The 19,779-nt window shown below is 43.3% G+C and overlaps 1 protein-coding gene across 2 annotated transcripts in view; it reads left to right on the top strand.

The window, feature by feature from the left end:
- LOC139534453 (glutamate receptor ionotropic, NMDA 2B-like) overlaps positions 1-15,665 on the top strand; it is a 104,000-nt gene extending 88,335 nt beyond the window's left edge. For both annotated transcript variants that reach the window (XM_071333656.1, XM_071333732.1), the window contains exons 15-16: positions 1,504-1,742; positions 7,711-15,665. In XM_071333656.1, coding sequence (XP_071189757.1) covers positions 1,504-1,742; positions 7,711-10,038 — 2,567 coding nt within the window. In that variant the 3' untranslated portion in view covers positions 10,039-15,665. The remainder of the gene's footprint in view (positions 1-1,503; positions 1,743-7,710) is intronic.
- The last annotated feature ends 4,114 nt before the right edge of the window (positions 15,666-19,779 follow it).

Here is a 19,779-nt window from a genome sequence, read left to right as displayed (position 1 = left end):
CATTCTGTGGACAAGGGGTGTGTGTGAATGTGGGTCAGCCCTACGAAGACTGTGTGTGTGTAGGTCTCTGTTTCTCTGTGGACAAGGGGTGTGTGTGAATGTGGGTCAGCCCACAGACTGTGTGTGTAAGTCTCTGTGTCTGTCTACTGAATGTACAGGTGTGTTTTAAGACCTGTTTATAAGCTTTGGATAAGGAGTGTGTTTTCTGTATTTAGGGATCGGTGACAATATGTTATTGTGTGTGTGTATAGTATACAGTTTCCTGTAGATTTTCTCATGTGTGAATGTGTGAGTATGGGTCATCGGGCGCCGTCCCCTGTGTACAACCAGCCAAAACTTAGCAAGTGGCCCTCAATGTCACATTGACACGCCCCAAAATGCACTCCTTTCAGTGTGACCTAGATTGAGAAAGCGATCCTCATGCGCTGAGAGACCAGGGGCCTTTGACGGGTGCAGACGGGGGCCTGGTTGGTTTGATGATGAGGCTCGCAGACAGTCACTTAGAGCATAGGAGGATGCCTAGGGCCCCAGGGAGCTCTGGTCTCACAGACGCCACTGAGCCCCATCTCTCACACCAGTCGCCCTTGTCGTCCAGGAGCCATGCAGGCACAGCAGGCAGTGGGCCCTGAGTTCGATCATCTTTGTGTGTGTGTGTGTGTGTGTGTGTGTGTGTGTGTGTGTGTGTGTGTGTGTGTGTGTGTGTGTGTGTGTGTGTGTGTGTGTGTGTGTGTGTGTGTGTGTGTGTGTGTGTGTGTGTGTGTGTGTGTGTGTGTGTGTGTGTGTGTGTGTGTGTGTGTGCGTGCGTGCGTGTGTGCGTGCGTGCGTGCGTGCGTGTGTTTTTTTTTTTATGCTCAGGGGCCAGTGGTCCCATGCGAGAGCTCTGCTGACGTGCAGAGCCATCTGAATGTATGCTTAGTTAACGAACTCCAGTCCTGCCACGGACGGTCCGCCAGAACTAACTGCTGCTGATGTTACACAAGGTGACCCACAAAGAGACAGAGACTCTGGGACATGGCTGGACACGTAGACACACACATCATGCACGCACACTGATATTTCCATATAGTCATGCGCACACATGGGTCTATTTGCTGAATCTGAAGGGTGCTGTCATGAATAAGAAAACTGAGATATATTGTAAAACTCTATTCATTAAATTGCCACCAAAAGCTTGCATGCATTAGCCTTTAAGTGTTTGTCCTCTACAGTTTTAGGTATCATTTTCAGACCTATATTTTCAATTGTCTTTCCCTACTCCTCATCCCTATACCTTTTCTCTGCTCACTTTGCATCAATCTCCCGTTCCAATATTTATCCTCTTGCTACATCCTGTCCTCCCTTCTCCACACCCTTCTCCTACTCCCTCCTTTCTCTCCCTCCACTCCTCCCTCCTTCTCCATACCCGGTCCCCACTCCTCCCTCCACCCGCCTGTCCCCACTCTCCCTCCTCTTCCCGTCACCACTCTTCCTTGACTCCTCCCTCCATCCTGTCCCTCTCTCCAGGTGACATGGAGGAGCTAGAGGCCATGTGGCTGACGGGGATCTGCCACCATGAGAAGAACGAGGTGATGAGCAGCCAGCTGGACGTGGACAACATGGCCGGCGTCTTCTACATGCTGGGGGCGGCCATGGCTCTGTCGCTCATCACCTTCATCGCCGAGCATGCCTTCTACTGGCAACTGCGCTTCTGCTTCATGGGCTACTGCACGGGCAAGCCAGGCTTCGTCTTCTCCATCAGCAGGGTGAGCCAGTCCACCTCAGACACCCATAGTAACTGTCTGCACACACTCATACATGGCTGTTCTTCACATAGGTTTTCTTCCTGTGGTCCTGTGATCTGCATCAGCGCCCTTTGGCATCTTTTTAGAGTTATGACCTTCATCATCAACCTCACATCATCAACTTTAATGTCTCTAATACCCAGTAAATGAGAGTGCTTTATTCTTGGAAAAGGTAGTCCATCAGGAAAGCTGGTCAAGTAGAAGGCTTATAGGCACTGATAGTACAAATCAGCATGTAGTTTATGTCCCCAGTGGCCAACCAATGCCAAACTCTGAGTTTAGTTTGAACACAGACAGCTTTGTTCTTTTGTTTTGAGGCTAATGCCCGTTTCACATCCGGGGTAAATATTTACAAAATATTGAGCCAAAATCAATTGTTCACTCGGCCAGAGAAATGAGTGTAGATTACTGGTTCTCCTGGGAGCAAAGTCACCCCGAGGTATTTGATTTGCAGTCCAACTGTTTTGACATGGCTCCAGTGTAACTCACCAAGGTGAAACGCTTGGGGTTAACCACGTTGCTTATTTACGACAGTGCCACACAATCCATTGCTCTTTTCATTTGAATACCAGGGCACAGGAAAAACAGTGGATTATTTTGTGTCTAGTGTTATAGTGTCAATTTTAGTGTGTGTTTGGGTGTGTATCCATGACAGTTGGCTTCTCATTCCAAAGACAGATTGGTCAGTAAGCGTTGATGATTATACCATTAGCATTTGTATGAGAACGAGAATGAGGAAAATGACTGTTTGCATTTGTGTGAGGTTCCATTATGACATGTATTCATGATATTATTTCCTAGTTGTTGTGATGGTAAATATATGTGACCCTTGAATACAGTTCAATCAAAAACTGTTCCAGAATGCTTCTTTGGCTGTCCCCATAGGGGAGAACCCTTTTTAGTTCCAGGTAGAACTCTTTTGGGTTCTATGGAACTCAAAAAGGTTCTACCTGGAACCGAAAAGTGTTCTTCAAAGGGTTCTCCTATGAGGACAGCCAAAGGACACTTTTAGGTTCTGTATAGCACCTCCAAAATATTCAGAGGAGACAACCTACAATATGTTTATTTATTAGAATTCATCGCCACATAATAGATTTTCAAGGGATAATTAAACAACAATGAGGGAAATGATGGTTTATTATCTTTTCACAATCCTGGGGTAAGGCTTCACATTGGTTCATTCTCATTTAGTTTGATATTTTCCCTGTACCACTGGATTGATTCTGTTTCTTAATTTCACAGCATAATCCAATAAACGTTATTATTATTACCGCAATTAACATTTAAGCTCAGCACTGTAAGAATGAAAAATCTGTCATGCCTGATCGGAGTCTAGTGTCCAAGCCCTTGTTGGTTACAGTTTCCCCCCTCTGCGCTGGTGAAAAACAGTAAGCAGGGCTTCGTTAGCAAAGGTATTCCTCTTACACCTGCAACACTGTAACTAATTCACTAACTAATTCATTACATTGATTTAAGAAACCATCTAATGACTTTAGCTAAGAGTTTAGATAAGTACTGTAAATATATTAAGCCTAATCGCTGCATCTTCAAATGATCACATTGTAGTATTATTTGCATAAAGCCACATTTAGGCTACTCAAGGACAGGGCAGCTAGCGAATCGTTGAATTTGAAACCACATGTACACTCTGTAATCATTTAAAGATTGTAGGTGCCTCCATGACTTTACATTTCTAACACTCAGGCCAGAGCTATTACCATTCACACGTCCCTGCCCAAATAACCCCAGAGACAGTCTGTGAATGTTTACTTTATGTGGGCATGTGGAGTATCTCAGTTGAGTATGGAGCACCATTGATGATGCTAAGGCATTCTGTTGTTTTGTTGATTCATCTCTGCTAACAGCTCAAACAGAGCACACATGATGTCATCTAACATTGCCAAGGGTTGAGGGTTGAGTAAACACAAGGACAGCATGTCACAGAGAATATGGGAGAGTCAGTAGCGGTGCGTGGGTAAAATCACTGGGGAAGCCAAGCCAGAAAAGTGCCATATTACAACCTATGTGTTGTGATAATTGCGTTGTTTGCTCTATAACCTGTTAGTTCATATGCCTTGCCACTGTGATATAGGCCTAAACCGAGACAATAATAAGACACAGTGGCAGAATCATTTCAACTGCACCTTTGTTTTATCACAAAACCAGAGAGCAACATCTGTCCGGTGAAGTCCACAAAGCATATTGAATGTAACAAACAGTTACATGACCTACAGCATGGTGAAGAAAGTTAATGTTTCTGACGTTTTTGGACTAGTAAACAACTGTTGATTTAGAACCACGTAGAGTTACCGCAAGTCACAAAGAATACAGGAGCTGCCTCCACTATTTCAGCACCATTTCAACTTCAACATTTCAACATCATCAAATCAACTCTGCTTAGTCTAATACAGTGACAACGAATAGATACCAAAAACGATTTAGTCCAATCAACATACGCCAAACATGATGTGGCTGTCCACAATTCCGATTTGTGTGTGTGTAGAGAAACGCCAATGCCATCCTCCTCTCTTTCATGTTGACGAAGCAGTCTATGACATACAGTACACACTTTTAGTTTTTGTTGTCCTACGCTATCTGGCTAAAATGCTTGCTCGCTAGCCCAACTTCCTTTCATGGGCAACGTTAGGTATTTAACATTAGCCTACTACATCTAGCTACATATTGAACTTCCATCCTCTCAGTTCAGGGACACAATGTATGAATTTATGGTTGGATCAGAATCACTGTATATTCATTGGCCAGTACGGAGATTAAGTAAAACCACCAAGTCCAAATCCATATCTCCATCCATGGCTAGCTTAGAAAAGGGACAATTTTAGCTTGCTCGCTAGCCACCGGAGGACAACAACACAATGAGATGCAACAATTCAAGTTATTTCTGTCAATGACGTATTTCTCTTGATGCGATGTGATTGGAGTGAAGCCAAATCCAAATTGGCTTCCCTTGACACTTTGTTTTGGTGCCCCAGGACCATTCACAGTTGAGCTCACTCAGTTTACCTCAACACTGATTGGCTTTTATTTTATATGTTTTTTTATCAAGGGATGAAAAATGCTTGCTGGCATACTCTTTATGACCAGACAGCATCAGATACTGTATATGACCTACACATACAAAGACAGAGGGGCGCTGTTTCGCTCGCTCGGATGCTTTCTCCGGTGAGATACATTCAGCCTCTTGCGAATTGAAGGAAAATTATGAAAACACAGAGAGACAAAAAATATATTATTTTATATTTTTTCTTGGTACATTTTTTTATTACACTCCACTGGGGAGAATAGTGGTATGGCAGGCTCATGGCCACATCAAAACGGAGCAATGGAGGGCACATTGATGAAACAAAGAGGCAGAAGGAGGAGTAAGAGAGATACAGTACCACAGAGACAACCAATGACTAACAGTTAAAAGGGGGAGATGTCAAAAGTGATGAAAGAGTTGACAAGGAACAAAGTTGGCATCATGGTTGTCATGGCATCAAGGCTGAGAGAGAGGACAGATGACATGAAAATGACCCTGTTAAGGAATCATTGCCATTTACCAGTATACCTTTGACCTTTAATGGCGGCCAAAGGGTCCTATTACCTCTGCTATCATTTCCCAGACAAAATAACAAAAGAATCATGGGTGAGATTGATTTGATCTCACTCATCCATCTGTCACACCTCGTTCACCCCACTCTCCATCCATTTGTATTTGAATATTGTATTGTACATCACAGGATGCAAATAGCACGGTTTGTCTTTCTGTCATCATTATGTCAGTGTTTCATGGCCTCATCCTCTCTCTGGAGTTTTATGTTATTGCATGACGGTCTACAGTCGATGCCGGGGGTATTTATTAACTGCCACGGGGTATTGTTCAGCTGAATTCTAATCACATTGATTGACCGTATTGACCGCTGAGACCCACAGGGCTTTACTGCATCTCTGTCATTATCAATCATCTCCCCATCCTCTCCTCTCTCCTACTTTCTCATGCTCTCCTGTCTCATATACCCACATACAGTAGAAATACGTTAGATTTATTACATTCAGTCCATGTGAATCTGTATTTTACCACTTAATGGAGAAACAATAAACAAGGAGTCAAAACCAGAGGTACTAGAAGTGGACACTTCTTTACTCATCTCTGTTTTCACTATTGGTCCAAAGTTTTAGAACACCTACTCATTCAAGGGTTTTTCTTTATTTTTACTATTTTCTACATTGTAGAATAGTAGTGAAGACATCAAAACTATGAAATAACACATATGGAATCATGTAGTAACCAAAACAGTGTTAAACAAATAAAAATATATTTGACATTTGAGATTCTTCAAATAGCCACTCTTTGCCTTGCTGACAGCTTTGCACACGCTTGGCATTCTCTCAACCAGCTTCATGAGGTAGTCACCTGGAAGTCATTTCAATTATCAGGTGTGCCTTCTTAAAAGTTAATTTGTGGAATTTCTTTCCTTCTTAATGTGTTTGAGCCAATCAGTTGTGTTGTGACAAGGTAGGGGTGGTATACAGAAGATAGTATCAAAAGTCCATATTATGGCAAGAACAGGTCAAATAAGCAAAGAGAAATGACAGTCCATCATTACTTTAAGACATGAAGGTCAGTCAATATGGAACATTTCAAGAACTTTGAAAGTTTCTTCAAGTGCAGTCGCAAAAACCATTAAGCACTTTGAGGAAACTGGCTTTCATGAGGACCGCCACAGGAATGGAAGACCCAGAGTTACCTCTGGTGCAGAGGATAAGTTCATTAGAGTTACCAGCCTCAGAAATTGCAGCCCAAATAAATGCTTCACAGAGTTCAAGTAACAGACACATCTCAACATCAACTGCTCAGAGGAGACTGTGTGAATCATCCCTTCATGGTTGAATTGCTGCAAAGAAACCACTGCTAAAGGACACCAATAATAAGAAGAGACTTGCTTGGGCCAAGAAACACGAGCAATGGACATTAGACTGGTGGAAATTTGTCCTTTGGTCTGGAGTACAAATTAGCGATTTTTGGTTCCAACTGCCGTGTCTTTGTGAGACGCGTTGTGGGTGAACGGATGATCTCCGCATGTGTATTTCCCACAGTAAAGCATGGAGGAGGCGGTGTGTGGGTGCTTTGCTGGTGACACTGTCTGTGATTTATTTAGAATTCAAGGCACACTTAACCAGCATGGCTACCACAGCATTCTGCAGCGATACGCCATCCCATCTGGTTTGGGCTTAGTGGGACTATCATTGGTTTTTCAACAGGAAAATGACCCAACACACCTACAGGATGTGTAAGGGCTATTTTACCAAGAAGGAGAGTGATGGAGTGCTGCATCAGATGACCTGGCCTCCACAATCACCCGACCTCAAGCAAATTGAGATGGTTTGGGATGAGTTGGACCGCAGAGTGAAGGAAAGCAGCCAACAAGTGCTCAGCATATGTGGGAACTCCTTCAAGACTGTTGGAAAAGCATGCCAGGTGAAGCCGGTTGAGAGAATGCCAAGAGTGTGCAACGCTGTCATCAAGGCAAAGAGTGGCTATTTGAAGAACCTCAAATATAAAATATATTTAGATTTTTAACACTTTCTTGGTTACTACATGATTCCATATGTGTTATTTCATAGTTTTGATGTCTTCACTATTATTCTACAATGTAGAAAATAGTAAAAATTAAGAAAAACCCTTGAATAAGTAGGTGTTCTAAAACTTTTGACCAGTAGTGTAGATATTATGTGTAGTGCATGTTCCACGGTCTAATGTTCAACAGTTGCGTAGGCTATGTACATGTCTGTGTTATTTAACAGTCTCTGTTTCCCTCTCATTCTCCTCAGTCTACTCTTAGAAGCCCTATTTTTAGTTATCCTTTATTCTGCCTCTGACTCTCCCTTACCCTCTCTAATGCTGCTTAATGACCCTCTTCACTCACAGGGCATCTACAGCTGCATCCACGGGGTTCAGATCGAGGAGAAGAGCAGCTCAGCTCTCGACTCTCCATCGGTCACCATGAACAACACCCAATCCAACATCCTGCGTCTGCTCCGAACTGCTAAGAACATGGCCTCCCTGTCCGGGGTTAACGGCTCACCTCACAGTGCCCTGGACTTTATTCGTCGTGAGTCATCCGTCTACGACATCTCTGAGCACCGCCGCAGCCTGGCAGGCCACTCGGACTGCAAGCCTCCGTACATGCCGGAGGATAACATGTTCAGCGACTACATCAACGAGGTGGAGAGGACGTTCGGGAACCTCCACCTGAAGGACAGCAACCTGTACCAGGACCACTACCTGCATCACCATGGAGGCTCTGCCCTGGGGCTCAGCGGCCCACCACTTAACAGACTCCACAGCCTGGGCAGCAACAGCTCTCTGGAAGGGGGCATGTTTGACTGTGACAGTTTAGGGGGAGGAGTGGCACCCATCTTTACCACCCAGCCACGCTCTGCCCTGACCCACAGGAACATGAGTAAGTTTGACCTGATTGCCGGTCAGAACCCACCCTCCGGGCCGGGCTTCAAATCGGGACTTTCAGACCTGTACGGAAAGTTCTCCTTCAAGGGAGGGGCCTCCAGCTCAGGTTATATCCCTGGGCACGACAGGTACTGTGGGGGAGGGGGCAGAGAGGATGACGGAAACATTCGTTCAGACGTTTCAGACATCTCCACTCACACTGTCACCTACGGGAACCTGGAGGGAAACGCTAAAAAGCGTAAGCAGTATCGCGACAGCCTGAAAAAGAGGCCCGCCTCGGCCAAGTCGAGACGAGAGCTGGATGAGATTGAGCTGGGCTACCGGAGAAAGCCCTACCACACAGGCTACCACCACTACCACGGCCACCGCTCCTCCTCCCCTCCCCTACTGGCCTCCGAACGCAAGAGAGGAGGAGGGGGCAATGCAGGGAGCACATCCTACCTGTTCCGTGACAAAGAGAGTGTGAGGGATTTCTATTTAGACCAGTTCCGCCCCAAAGATGGTGTCCCCCAATGGGAACATGTGGATCTGACAGACGGTCCTGGAGGGGGGGGTGGAGGGGGCGGGGGGAACTGCACCAGTTTGGTGTCAGTGGACGACTTCCTGAAACAAAATAAACCCAAGAAATCAGAGTCTAAGAGTGGGGGAGGCACATCAGGGGCGGGGTTGGCAGGAGGAGACTGGGAGTGTCGTAACTGCCGTGCCAGCGGAGGAGGGGGCAAGCAGATGTCGATGCATGGCAGCGGGGCGGGGGAGAGAGGAGGCGGGTACGGTGGAGGGGTTAGTTGTGGATCCTCGGGGGGTGGAGGGAACAGCCGTCCCAGCTCTGCCACCTGCATGCGCTGCGAGGGCTGCAAAAAGACAGGCAACCTGTACGACATCAGTGAGGACAACAACCACCTCTTGGAACAGATGGGGGGTGGGAAAGGCGGAGGCATGGGGGCTGTGGGGTTAAGTGGAGGCGCCCAGCCTCAATCTCAAGCCCAGCGTAGGAAGTCTGCCGGCTTTGGAAAGCCACTCCGACGGCAACACTCGTGCGACACCTTCGTAGACCTTCAGAAAGAGGAGGCAGTCGGAGTCAGGGGGGTCATGGGGGATCTAGGAGGGGGCGGTGGGGGCATGGGGGGTGTAGGAATGGGCGGGATGTTGCCTCCCCCCAGAAGTGTCAGCTTAAAAGAGAAGGAGCGCTACATGGAGGGTGTTAGCCCATTCGCCCATATATTTGAGAGGCATGGAGGCTCAGAGAGGGAAAAGGAGCGAGACAGAGACCCCCTGTTCTACGGTGGTGAGATGGCCAAAGAAGCAGGGTCGCCATTCGGCTTGTTCCGAGGTGGCGATGGCCTTCACCGCCGCTCAGTGGGGGAGAGGGACATGAGGGACAGAGAAAGAGCCATGATGGAGGGCGGTGGAGGAGGAACCTACTCCTTATCCAAATCTCTCTACCCGGACAGGGTCAACCAAAACCCCTTTATTCCAACCTTTGGTGACGACCAGTGTCTCTTGCATGGCGCCAAACAATACTACATGAAAAAGCAACAGCAGCAGCAGCAGATGCCCCCCAAAAACAGCCGAAGTGACTTCCGGGGCTCCGTGGGTGTGACGTCTTTCTTGCCAGCGACTGCCACTGCTGGGGTCATGTCCACCGTGGCCCCCAGGTTCCCTATGGAGCTGTGTCTGGGAGGGAACCTCCACGGCTCCACGCTGGGTTTGGGGCCAATACAGCGCCCGTTCAATGGCAGCAACGGACACGTGTACGAGAAACTCTCCAGCATAGAGTCAGACGTGTGAGAGAGGAGACTGGGTGGGGAGGCATGGAGGGAGGGAGGCATGGCATTAGTGCTGGGAAGTCAGGAATGACGAGGCACCACTGTCCACATTGCAACCGCAACACTTTTAACAAGGAAGGAGAACAGTCAGGGAAAAGAAGATGAACGACAGAATGGTGGAAAGGTTCGACAGAAAAGAGCAGGGTGAGTTAGAAGGAAAGATGGGGACATTCATGCCCTGTTATTTTGTTACAAAACAATGAATTCAAGAGGTGACACGTGGGTAGGGTTATGTTAACTCTATTATTTATTTGGCCGTTGCCATCAACACACTCAAAAAGAACACAAAATTGACACCTCTGAATGTGATATTGCAAGTTTGAGCCAAATGGCTTACAGAGTCACACCTACAGAGTGATTATGAGAAGGGAATGTGAGTGAGTAGTGAAGTGTCCATCTGGTCAAGTGTTATTAGGGAAAGGAGATGTTGTCATGACTCATGTTTATGATAGCTCTAAGACCGAAAATGAGTTTGGTGGAAGACGATGGCCGTGTTTACCCCCTGCACTAACTCTCCCTCTTTTTGCCTCTACACTCTTAGAGAAAAGGGTTCCAAAAGGGTTAGTTGGCTGTCCCCATAGGAGAACCCTTTTTGTTTCCAGGTAGAATCCTTTATGGTTCCAGGTAGAACCCGTTTGGGTTCCATATAGAACCCTCTGTAGAACAGGTTCTACATGGAACCCAAAAGGGTTCTACCTGGAACCTAAAGGGTTGTACCTGTAACCAAAAACGATACTTCAAAGGGTTATTTTATGGGGACAGCCGAAGAACCCTTTAAGGTTCTAGATAGCACCTTTTTTCTAAGTGAGTTGTTCTGCTCCCTTACACCCCCCTGCTCCCTTCTGCTCCCTCCCTTTGACTCTTGTTTGTTATGATAATTCAATCATAAATGAAGATAAGATATTCTTACTGAAATAACAGGGTAAAACAACAATAATGTTATTAACATTGTGATTAACAAAAGTGATATTATGAAGTGCTCATGACATTAAGTTTGTTTTATGTTCCTTTGATATTTCAATACGGTTTAATATTTGTTGTTATTTCTTTGTCTGCCCGATGGTGGCAGGAAGCTTGTTATCTAATTCAACTAACAAGCCTGGAGGACTGAGTGAAAAGTCATTATGTCTCTTGTTTTTGTTTTAATGATATACAGTCCATGCTCATTCATTCATTTGCTGTTTTTAAAATTGTTACGGAAAGATCTGGAAGACATCATTTGCACAGTACTGAACGGTTCTTCTTTGTTTGAAGTTTCTGTGAAAGACATGTCTTGTCATAAAGCAGATGGCTGAAGATACTGACGGAAGGACGAGCCTTAAAGGACTCCAGATGATGTGTACCCCAGAGAGCTCAGCAGGGCGTGGTGTAACGGCAGGATACGTAATGAACAAGGTGTTAAGATGTGTGCAATATCCACTTGTCTTGAAGGAAAAACTTGCTACTCTGAAACCAAGTCATTATTTACAGATGTGAGACTGAGAGACTGTGGTGTGTTTCAAGACAATAACATGTTTGATAACTAACACTTGATGTGGACATTATTACACAGACATTACAATACCATTGGAAGTGCTTCATAAACCTGTCACACGTCCATACTAAAGAACACCACATATACTGTCAGACTGCTGTGCCTCATCTAACAAGCATTTGATCAACCCTTTTGGATTCAGGTTCTTAGAAAACAGCCAGCAGCCTCGTAGGCTCACTTTTTAACACACCACTTATCTCGTAAAACCCGTTGCGTTCACTCTCTGACGTTAGGAAGGTCCATACAGGCTTATGAGACACATTGAAGAAGCATTGTGAATGCAGTTTTACTTCACGTCAGTCAGAGTGTTTAATGTGTATTATAGGCGTATGCTCTGTAATTCTAAATTTAACTCAAATCCTCTTAAAAGATGTTGTTGCCCAATGGTAATGGTGGTAATGGTAATGGTAATGGTGGTAATGGTAATGGTGGTAATGGTATTGATTAAAGGCTGAATGTAAGTCGTGAGGATGTCTCTAAAAGGGACATTCCTCCTCAGACTGAGGCAGTTAGACGGAGGATATCTTGAGAACGCTCACGCTGTATGCTTTGACAGATGTCGACACTACTTTTAACCTGAGACCTCTATATTGCACTGAACCTCCATGCTCCCCCCCCAAAACCTCCACCCCCCCTGGGTTCAGACTTTTAGAAATACATGCCTTATCATATGAAACTGACTGATGACACAAGATATTGTACAGCATACGAGCCTATCAGTTATTTAAAGGTTTGTCTTCAATTAGTATGAGGTGTCATGAGTTCAAGGGCTGCAGGAAATTGTGTTTCAGTGCTGAATGGAGATTGAAGGTGCAGAGGGAGTAGATTGCGCCGAGTCATTCCTACTTCCAATATGATCAAACTGCACCTCTGTAATATGGAGGTGGAAGATGGAGGGGAAATGATTGAGTGATAACAGCTGTTTTCCTAGACCTGCTGATAATCTATTCATTTATTCAGTACCCACTTCTCTCTCCATACTCTTAAGATGAAACCCATCAAGTTAGCCTTAAATCAAACTGAGTCAACACCCCCCATGAATTACTTCACAAATGGATGGGTATCTTTGGACTTTGTATATGCACATGTTTTGGAAGGTCGTCCAGTATCAGAAAGTTTGAAGAAGCAACGGAAAAGAAGAGGAAGAACTAAGAGAGAGTGAGAAAGAAAATAGAGTTTTTATCAATCAATGTCAGCGTTAGTATGTTCTCTTTTTCCCTGTAAATATATTTAAAAACTATTTTCCCTTTGTACAGTAGGCAGACAGTCAGGATGTAACTTTCAATATGTTTTACAACAATTTAAGAAATAAACAAAATGGTAATAAAAACATAAAAATACAAAAAAAAATATGCAAAATATAGTTAAGACAAATATGATTAATAATGATAAGTGATATGATTGAACCTTTTATTTGCTTTAAATCTCATGTTTACTTAATTATAAAAGTTCACCAGTAAATATAATTATTATTTTAAGAATATGCTTTTGCTTATTTTCAGTAAAGTGTTGGAAATTGAGGATAATTTAGTGTAGACGTTTGGTGATAAGGGGGAAAGTTTAGTTTACGAGTCTTTGCTAAGTTTCCCTTGAATTGTGTTAGATTCTCTTTTAAGATAGGCTACTCTTCATGCTTTACGGGATACACACAATTATCTATACATTTATGTAATACAGTATTACATGTATACATACCAGTAGATGGCTTTTGCATATAGAGACTGTATATTGTGATCCTTCATTTAAGCAATCCTCATTAATTAAGTAATTGACTGCAAGATAATTTGTGTTATGTTGGCCTTTATTCAACTGGGATCTGATGCCGACTGCACTGGTATTGATAGAGCTACATTACGCAGGACTGGCTCTTCCTCCTCATTCTGTGTATCTTTAATAAGGATAATACTGATATCTTCAGTGATACGTGTCAGTTGCACTGGGCACAACACATTGGACATGTCCCAGTGTTGCTCTCATAATAACAGAGGATGGTGATGCAGATGGGGTCAAAGGGAAGTGGTTCGCTTCATCACATTGAAGAATCCATCTGAAATGGAAATGCAGTTTTGCAACCCTTTATAGAATGATGAAATGTTTGTCATCCATGTCACCTAAACATAATGTGCAGATGGTTAGAAATGAAGGGTGAATCAAGTAATTCAAGGCAAGGAGTTGACATCATTATGTTCATTTGGGTTCTTGTCAGAGAAAACATGATATCCTTTGTGATGTATTTATCCTTGATCAAATCTCCACTGTGTGTCAAACTGTTTGGTATGCATGTGTGAGGAGATGTTGTCTAAGCCATTTTTTATTTATCTGCTAGTTTTTGTCTGAGCATTATTGCTTTCAATAACTTTCAATTAGTTTATTTTCCAACTTTTTGGGAGAAATCATTTTAGCTTGACATTTCTCATTCATGTCCAGGTCTTTTTTTCTGAAAATTTAAATTGAAAGATGTGTTTTCACTGCACTCTGTCTGGGTCTGCATATTTTTTATGCAACTCCTCATGTTGATTTTACTCATCGCAATAAACTGCATGATCCCTTGGAGTGTTTGTGTTGGAATCTACTGGTGTGTTGATTAGTCTTGAATGGAAGAATCCCTTTAAATGTACAGGCCTACATTGTGATAAGGATGGTCAGGAACTCTTCTTGAAAATGGCACCCTGGTCTTAACCGTTTTTTTCACTGATTGGACAGGGTGGAATAAATTGATACTGCTTTATACAGGCTGTCATACCCTTTACCACAACTACTCTACGGCCAGCAAGTGAGAAACAGCAAGCAGTGTTTATTTCCCCAAGGCCTTGTGGTCCCAGTCACACTCTGTGCACAAGCATGTCAGTACACATACACATTTGTTTAAATGAAGCAAAATGCAATGTCACATCAGCCAAAGCAAGGAAATGCTCTGCCATGGTAGTGGACTGTAGAACAGGCCGATGCTATTGGGTGGATACTCCAGCTGGAACACATTTATCTAATATGATAACAAACATCACTACATGTACAACCATGGTTTATTCCTGTATTTCAAAGTTGAATAAACAACACTGGTTTCATTGTGTTTTTATTATAATATTTTGCCTATTGATGAAAAGGACTTACAGTTTTTGAACTATTTAATTTGTATAACAATATAAACGTTGATAGTAATAGTGTTACAATGATTACATTGAGAACACAGTGATTGGTTACAGGCCTATTCTCACTTGAGTGCTTTGGACAAATTAAAGAAAAAGTTAATCTTATGAATATTGATGGGTTTTGCAAGGATTAACATTGCAACTTTATGCATTTTTTTTGTTGCGCTCTCATTTCTTGTAGATTGAATGAAAGTGGTGCACTGTGTGTGTTTTTGTGTGTGTGTTTTTGTGTGTATGCTTGAATGGTTGATCAGTTGTGGTCGTGTGTTTATTTGAGCATATAACATGTACAACGGTTTGATTTTCTTTTGTCTTCATGATTAAGATTCATAACATGACAAATGTTATAGTAATGTGGGTAACATTGGTTAAGGGGTTGTTGCAAAATGTATTTTATAAAAAATATTCATTGCTGAGAGTGTGTACAGACAGCCTGCGTTTTAGGGCAAGGTTTGTGATCTTTCTTTACCGAAGCTGAATATCCTGATTGAAACTACCATGAGTAGGTGAAATGTAACATGAACAGTATCAACTGTATACATATTATTGTAGGCCATTATTTTCTCCTTTTGTGGCCCTTTCTTTGAATTGTTACACCATTTTTACACCATTATACAAACAGAAAAGTATATACAAATAAAGAATTGTACAGATTGTGTAAATATGAATATTGGAGAAAACATTTAAACTCATTCCTTCATTTTTTTTGTATGGAAATGATTAAATTAACCACAATAACAAATGTATAAAGTCATTGGATATTTGCACAAAAAAATCATCATGGTACCTCTAATAAGGATAATACTGATATCTTCAATGATAAATGATAAAATATGACTTATTTCTCTTTGTACGTGATTAACAAAAATTACGTGTTGAGTATTAATTAAAACATGCCAAGTCGGATTTGGGAATGAGTTTCTCTGCCCTTGTGTGCTCTGTACCCCTCCCTCTCTCTCTTTCTTTCTTTCCCTCTTGTCATTTTGAAGATTTGTCATCTCCCCTGCACCCCCTCAATCTTTCATTTTCCATTTCCCTGATATATTGATATATTTATGTTCCAGTAAAGTTCTGCCTTGCTCCCTGCTTGTGTATGTCTCTCACGTTCAATCGCTTTTACTGGCAAGACATACTGAGTCTGTCTGCTCAGTCTACTGGACAGGGCTGCAGTCTCCCTGTCTCCCTTACACCCCATCTCTCACTCTGTCTCCCCCTCCTCCTCCTCCTCCCTCTCCTCTTCCTCTCCCTCTCTCTCTCTGTCTGGGAGCTCAGCTCGGCAGAGGTGGAAGGAGCTAGGACCGTGGGTGAGAGGTGGCGGCCCAGGAAGCAGGGCCATATGGTACCTTGAGTTGCAGGTCGGCTGGGTTTCCGCTGCGACCCACACTGCTGGCGCTCCACAGCACCTTACAGACCACAGCACCACAGTACAGGCCCAGGGCTCCGGTCGCTCCTGTGATCAACCAGATCTAGTAGTCTGTGACCGGCTCTGGTACCCTGCTCATTTTAATAAATTTAAATACCACATGGTGTCCTTACTTTCTATGAAAGACAAGCAGTCCTCCATGGTGTGAGCCCAGAGAATCTGTAGCTAGGTTACTGTGCTCTATTCATATAGAGATTGTCTCCCATGCATTAACCTCAAGACGTCATTTTGCCCGGGCCCAGTAGGACCAATGGAGTCAACCTAAACAGTCTGTCAGGGACATTATTCTATTATACTATGGTTAGGAAATAGTTGTGGGAATGAACATGGGAGACATAAACTCTTAAAAAAAAGGTGCTATCTAGAACCTAAAAGGGTTATTCAACTGTCCCCATATGAGAACCCTTTGAAGAACCCTTTTTGGTTCCAGGTAGAACCTTTTTGAGTTCCATGTAGAACCCTTTTCATAGAGGGTTCTACATAGAACCCCAAAGAGTTCTACCTGGAACCAAAAAAGGTTATCCTATGGGGATAGCCGAATAACTCTTTTGGAGCAAAAGCACATGCCTGTGAATGTACACCTTACTCATGATTCTCAGTATCTCTGTCCCTCTGTCTGTCAGTTTACACATCCCTCCATTCTTGTTCAGACCTACAACGACCATGACACTCATCTCCCCATGTATCAGCTTCCTCTAGCATGTCTCTCTCTCCCCCTCTTATAAATCTTTCAGTCAAGTTGGAAAGCAAGACTTATTAAATGATTGATAGCGGGGGCGAGGCATGAGAAAAAAAGGCGCAAGAGAAAAGCCAGACTTTTTTGTGGCCCTCAGACGTCTGGGAGGCAGAGGTGAAGGGAGAAAGGTAGAGGGGAGGAGAGTGAGGGGGAGAGATTAGAGAGGTTAATATAGGAGAGGGAACACAGAGGTAGACAGGCTGGGAGTCCAGGGCAGAGGCCAATGATCCAGTCAGAGAAAATCCCCATTCAGGGCTTGTTTGAAGGCCAAGCTTTCAGGGACTCTAATTTAACCCCATCTAACTGGCAAAGCTCTCTCTTGGCCTCTCTCTTGCCCTCTTTCACCCTCTCTTGCTCTCGCTCTCTTTTTTCTCTCTTTCTCTTGCTCCTTATCGCTCTTTCCCCCTCTCTCTCTCCAAGGCCCACATATATTGTGTGTCACCTTGAGTTATTAGGATGGGGGGGCAGGGATGTAATAAAATGGAGGGAGACCTGTGAGTTATGGATGAGAGTCCACTGGATTATAGAGAATGAGAGGAGCGCGAGAAAGGGTAAGAGAAAATATAAATGGGACGAGAGGTAAGGAGGACAGATGACAGCGGTGAAGATACTATCTCTCTAAGTCCATAATGCAGGCTGCTTTTTCAATGTCAACTCTTAGCTTATCCTGTAAACACATGTCGGTCTCAGACTCTCTTTATTAATATAGAATATGCCTTTTTTTCTTCCTCCCCCAATACGTGTTGCCCTATTTTCTCTTTTTCTCAATGTCTGTCCTCGCTTCCACTACATCTCACCCCCACAATCCCAGAATGCACTACAATACAAGTACCTACTTTTTAACAATTAACTGTTACCTAGCAACAGTGTGAGTGAAAGAGGTGTAGGGAGAAAGGGTTTAGGCAGTGAAGAGAAGTAATGCTTTATAGTACTGTTAAAATAATTTTCTCATACAATAAAATATCAAACATACATGTATTATATGAATTAAGAGAACATGAATTTGCTCAATTTAGTACATGAGCATTGGGCAAAATGGCAGATGTTTTGGGGTTGATTGCATCACACATACTGTATACTACACTATGTATAGACACTGCACTTAACACTGGATAGGAACTGGGAGAGAATTTGGCTGGATGATGCTCCAGAACAGGTGATGCAGTGTCTATACATAGTGTGTACCTCCTAAGATAGTGAAGACTGCGGAGTAGGCATTGAGGAGCTGTCCCCAGATCTGTTAGGTCCAAAAGGCATCCAGACACAACTGAAGAGACAGCAGCACACAGCTGATACACAGCAGCCCAACACACATGACACCGACAACCACAACATCTCCAACCTGACAATGTCAAAATCTGTCGTTATGAACAAGGCAGTTAACCCACTGTTCCTAGGCCGTCATTGTAAATAAGAATTTTTTCTTAATAAAATACTGTTGCAGATGTCTGTTTTACTGGTAATACAGAGAGAAGAATAAAACAAATTCACACCTAAGAACTTATGACTGTTGCTATGACGGTTAATCCTTTACAAAATATTTGTTGATATTTGCAAAACAGTTGTTTGCCCAGAGCTGAGGGCGAGTCAAGGTGGGATATACAGTAGATAGCAGTAGATCCATGTAGACGTAATAGGTTCAATGATAGATGAGGTATAGGCGTGGATGTCATAACAGTTTATGGTTATAATAACATGAGTAAATAGGGTTGAAGATTTAGTATCGCGTGAGAAAGAGGGAGAGAGCGGGATGGGATGTGGAGAGCAAGTAACAGATGGAGTGAAAGGACATTTACAAGTGATAGAACACTGGGAGGGTGAAGGACAGAAGGTGAAAGGAAGCGCTAGGGAGAAAGGGTTAAGGAGGAGAGGGGAATTAAATGGTTGCCGCGGCAACAAGAGCCAGCATTTCCATTGCTGAGTGAAAAGTTTTGATGGTGGAGATGACAGAGTGCCACCGTGTGCCATAAGGGGTTAAACGGTACATGCTCTATGTCAGGTTCGGGAAGCACACTATAATGACTACTGTATCTTAACTAATCAAATAAATCAGGAGTGTTTCAATTAAAGACATGCTCTGGAACATTGGCGACTGGTAAGTCTTTTTTAAACCTCCCGCTTTGGGCTGGATGTGTCAATGTGTAGTTCATACATGCATAATCTAAGAGCAGAAATACTGTTTTACCTCAATTAGCCACAAAATCCCTAGCTTGAAAGCAACTGTTTACTGAAAAACAACTGTTTACTGTTTCCTGTTTACTGGCACCCTTTTCCCTACATTTTCTCCCACGTGGGCCAACCCACTAGCAATTTGAGCTAGCGAGAGAGCAATGACTTTGTGCACATATCTGCACATACAGTATGTGACGTAGTACACAATTTTCGAGGACCACTTTTGGCTCGTGAGTGCTACTTTCAGAATTACTGGTATACAAAAGTATACAAACTATACGAAAGTACCGGAGAATCTCTTTAACTTGATGATTAAATTGAATTGAATAGAATTTATATGGATTGACCTCCTAGCCCTGGTAGATGTGTTATCATTACACAGCATGTTCTTTCTAAGACCCACTGACAACATTTCAATATACATGATTAACATGACTTAACCTTCATTATGAGGTTCTTTCATAAAACACTAATTAGTTGTAGTTGAAATAACAGCAAGAGGGGGTACATAATCCTTTGTTTGGTTTTATACAATACTCCAGCAAGGGCCAGGACTTGAAAGTAATTAACATTTGCATATAGTCTCACCTTCCTCTCTTTGTACATAGCCTCTGCAACCACCAAGGTAATACAAGCAGGATGGTATGGAACCAAACGCTGTCAGCCTTGTGGCATAGCGACACTTCCCT

The sequence above is a fragment of the Salvelinus alpinus genome, chromosome 1, assembly GCF_045679555.1.
Source record: "Salvelinus alpinus chromosome 1, SLU_Salpinus.1, whole genome shotgun sequence".
NCBI lineage: Eukaryota > Metazoa > Chordata > Actinopteri > Salmoniformes > Salmonidae > Salvelinus > Salvelinus alpinus.
The sequence above is the reverse complement of the archived record's forward strand: the minus strand, read 5'-3'. Positions and strand labels throughout refer to the sequence as shown.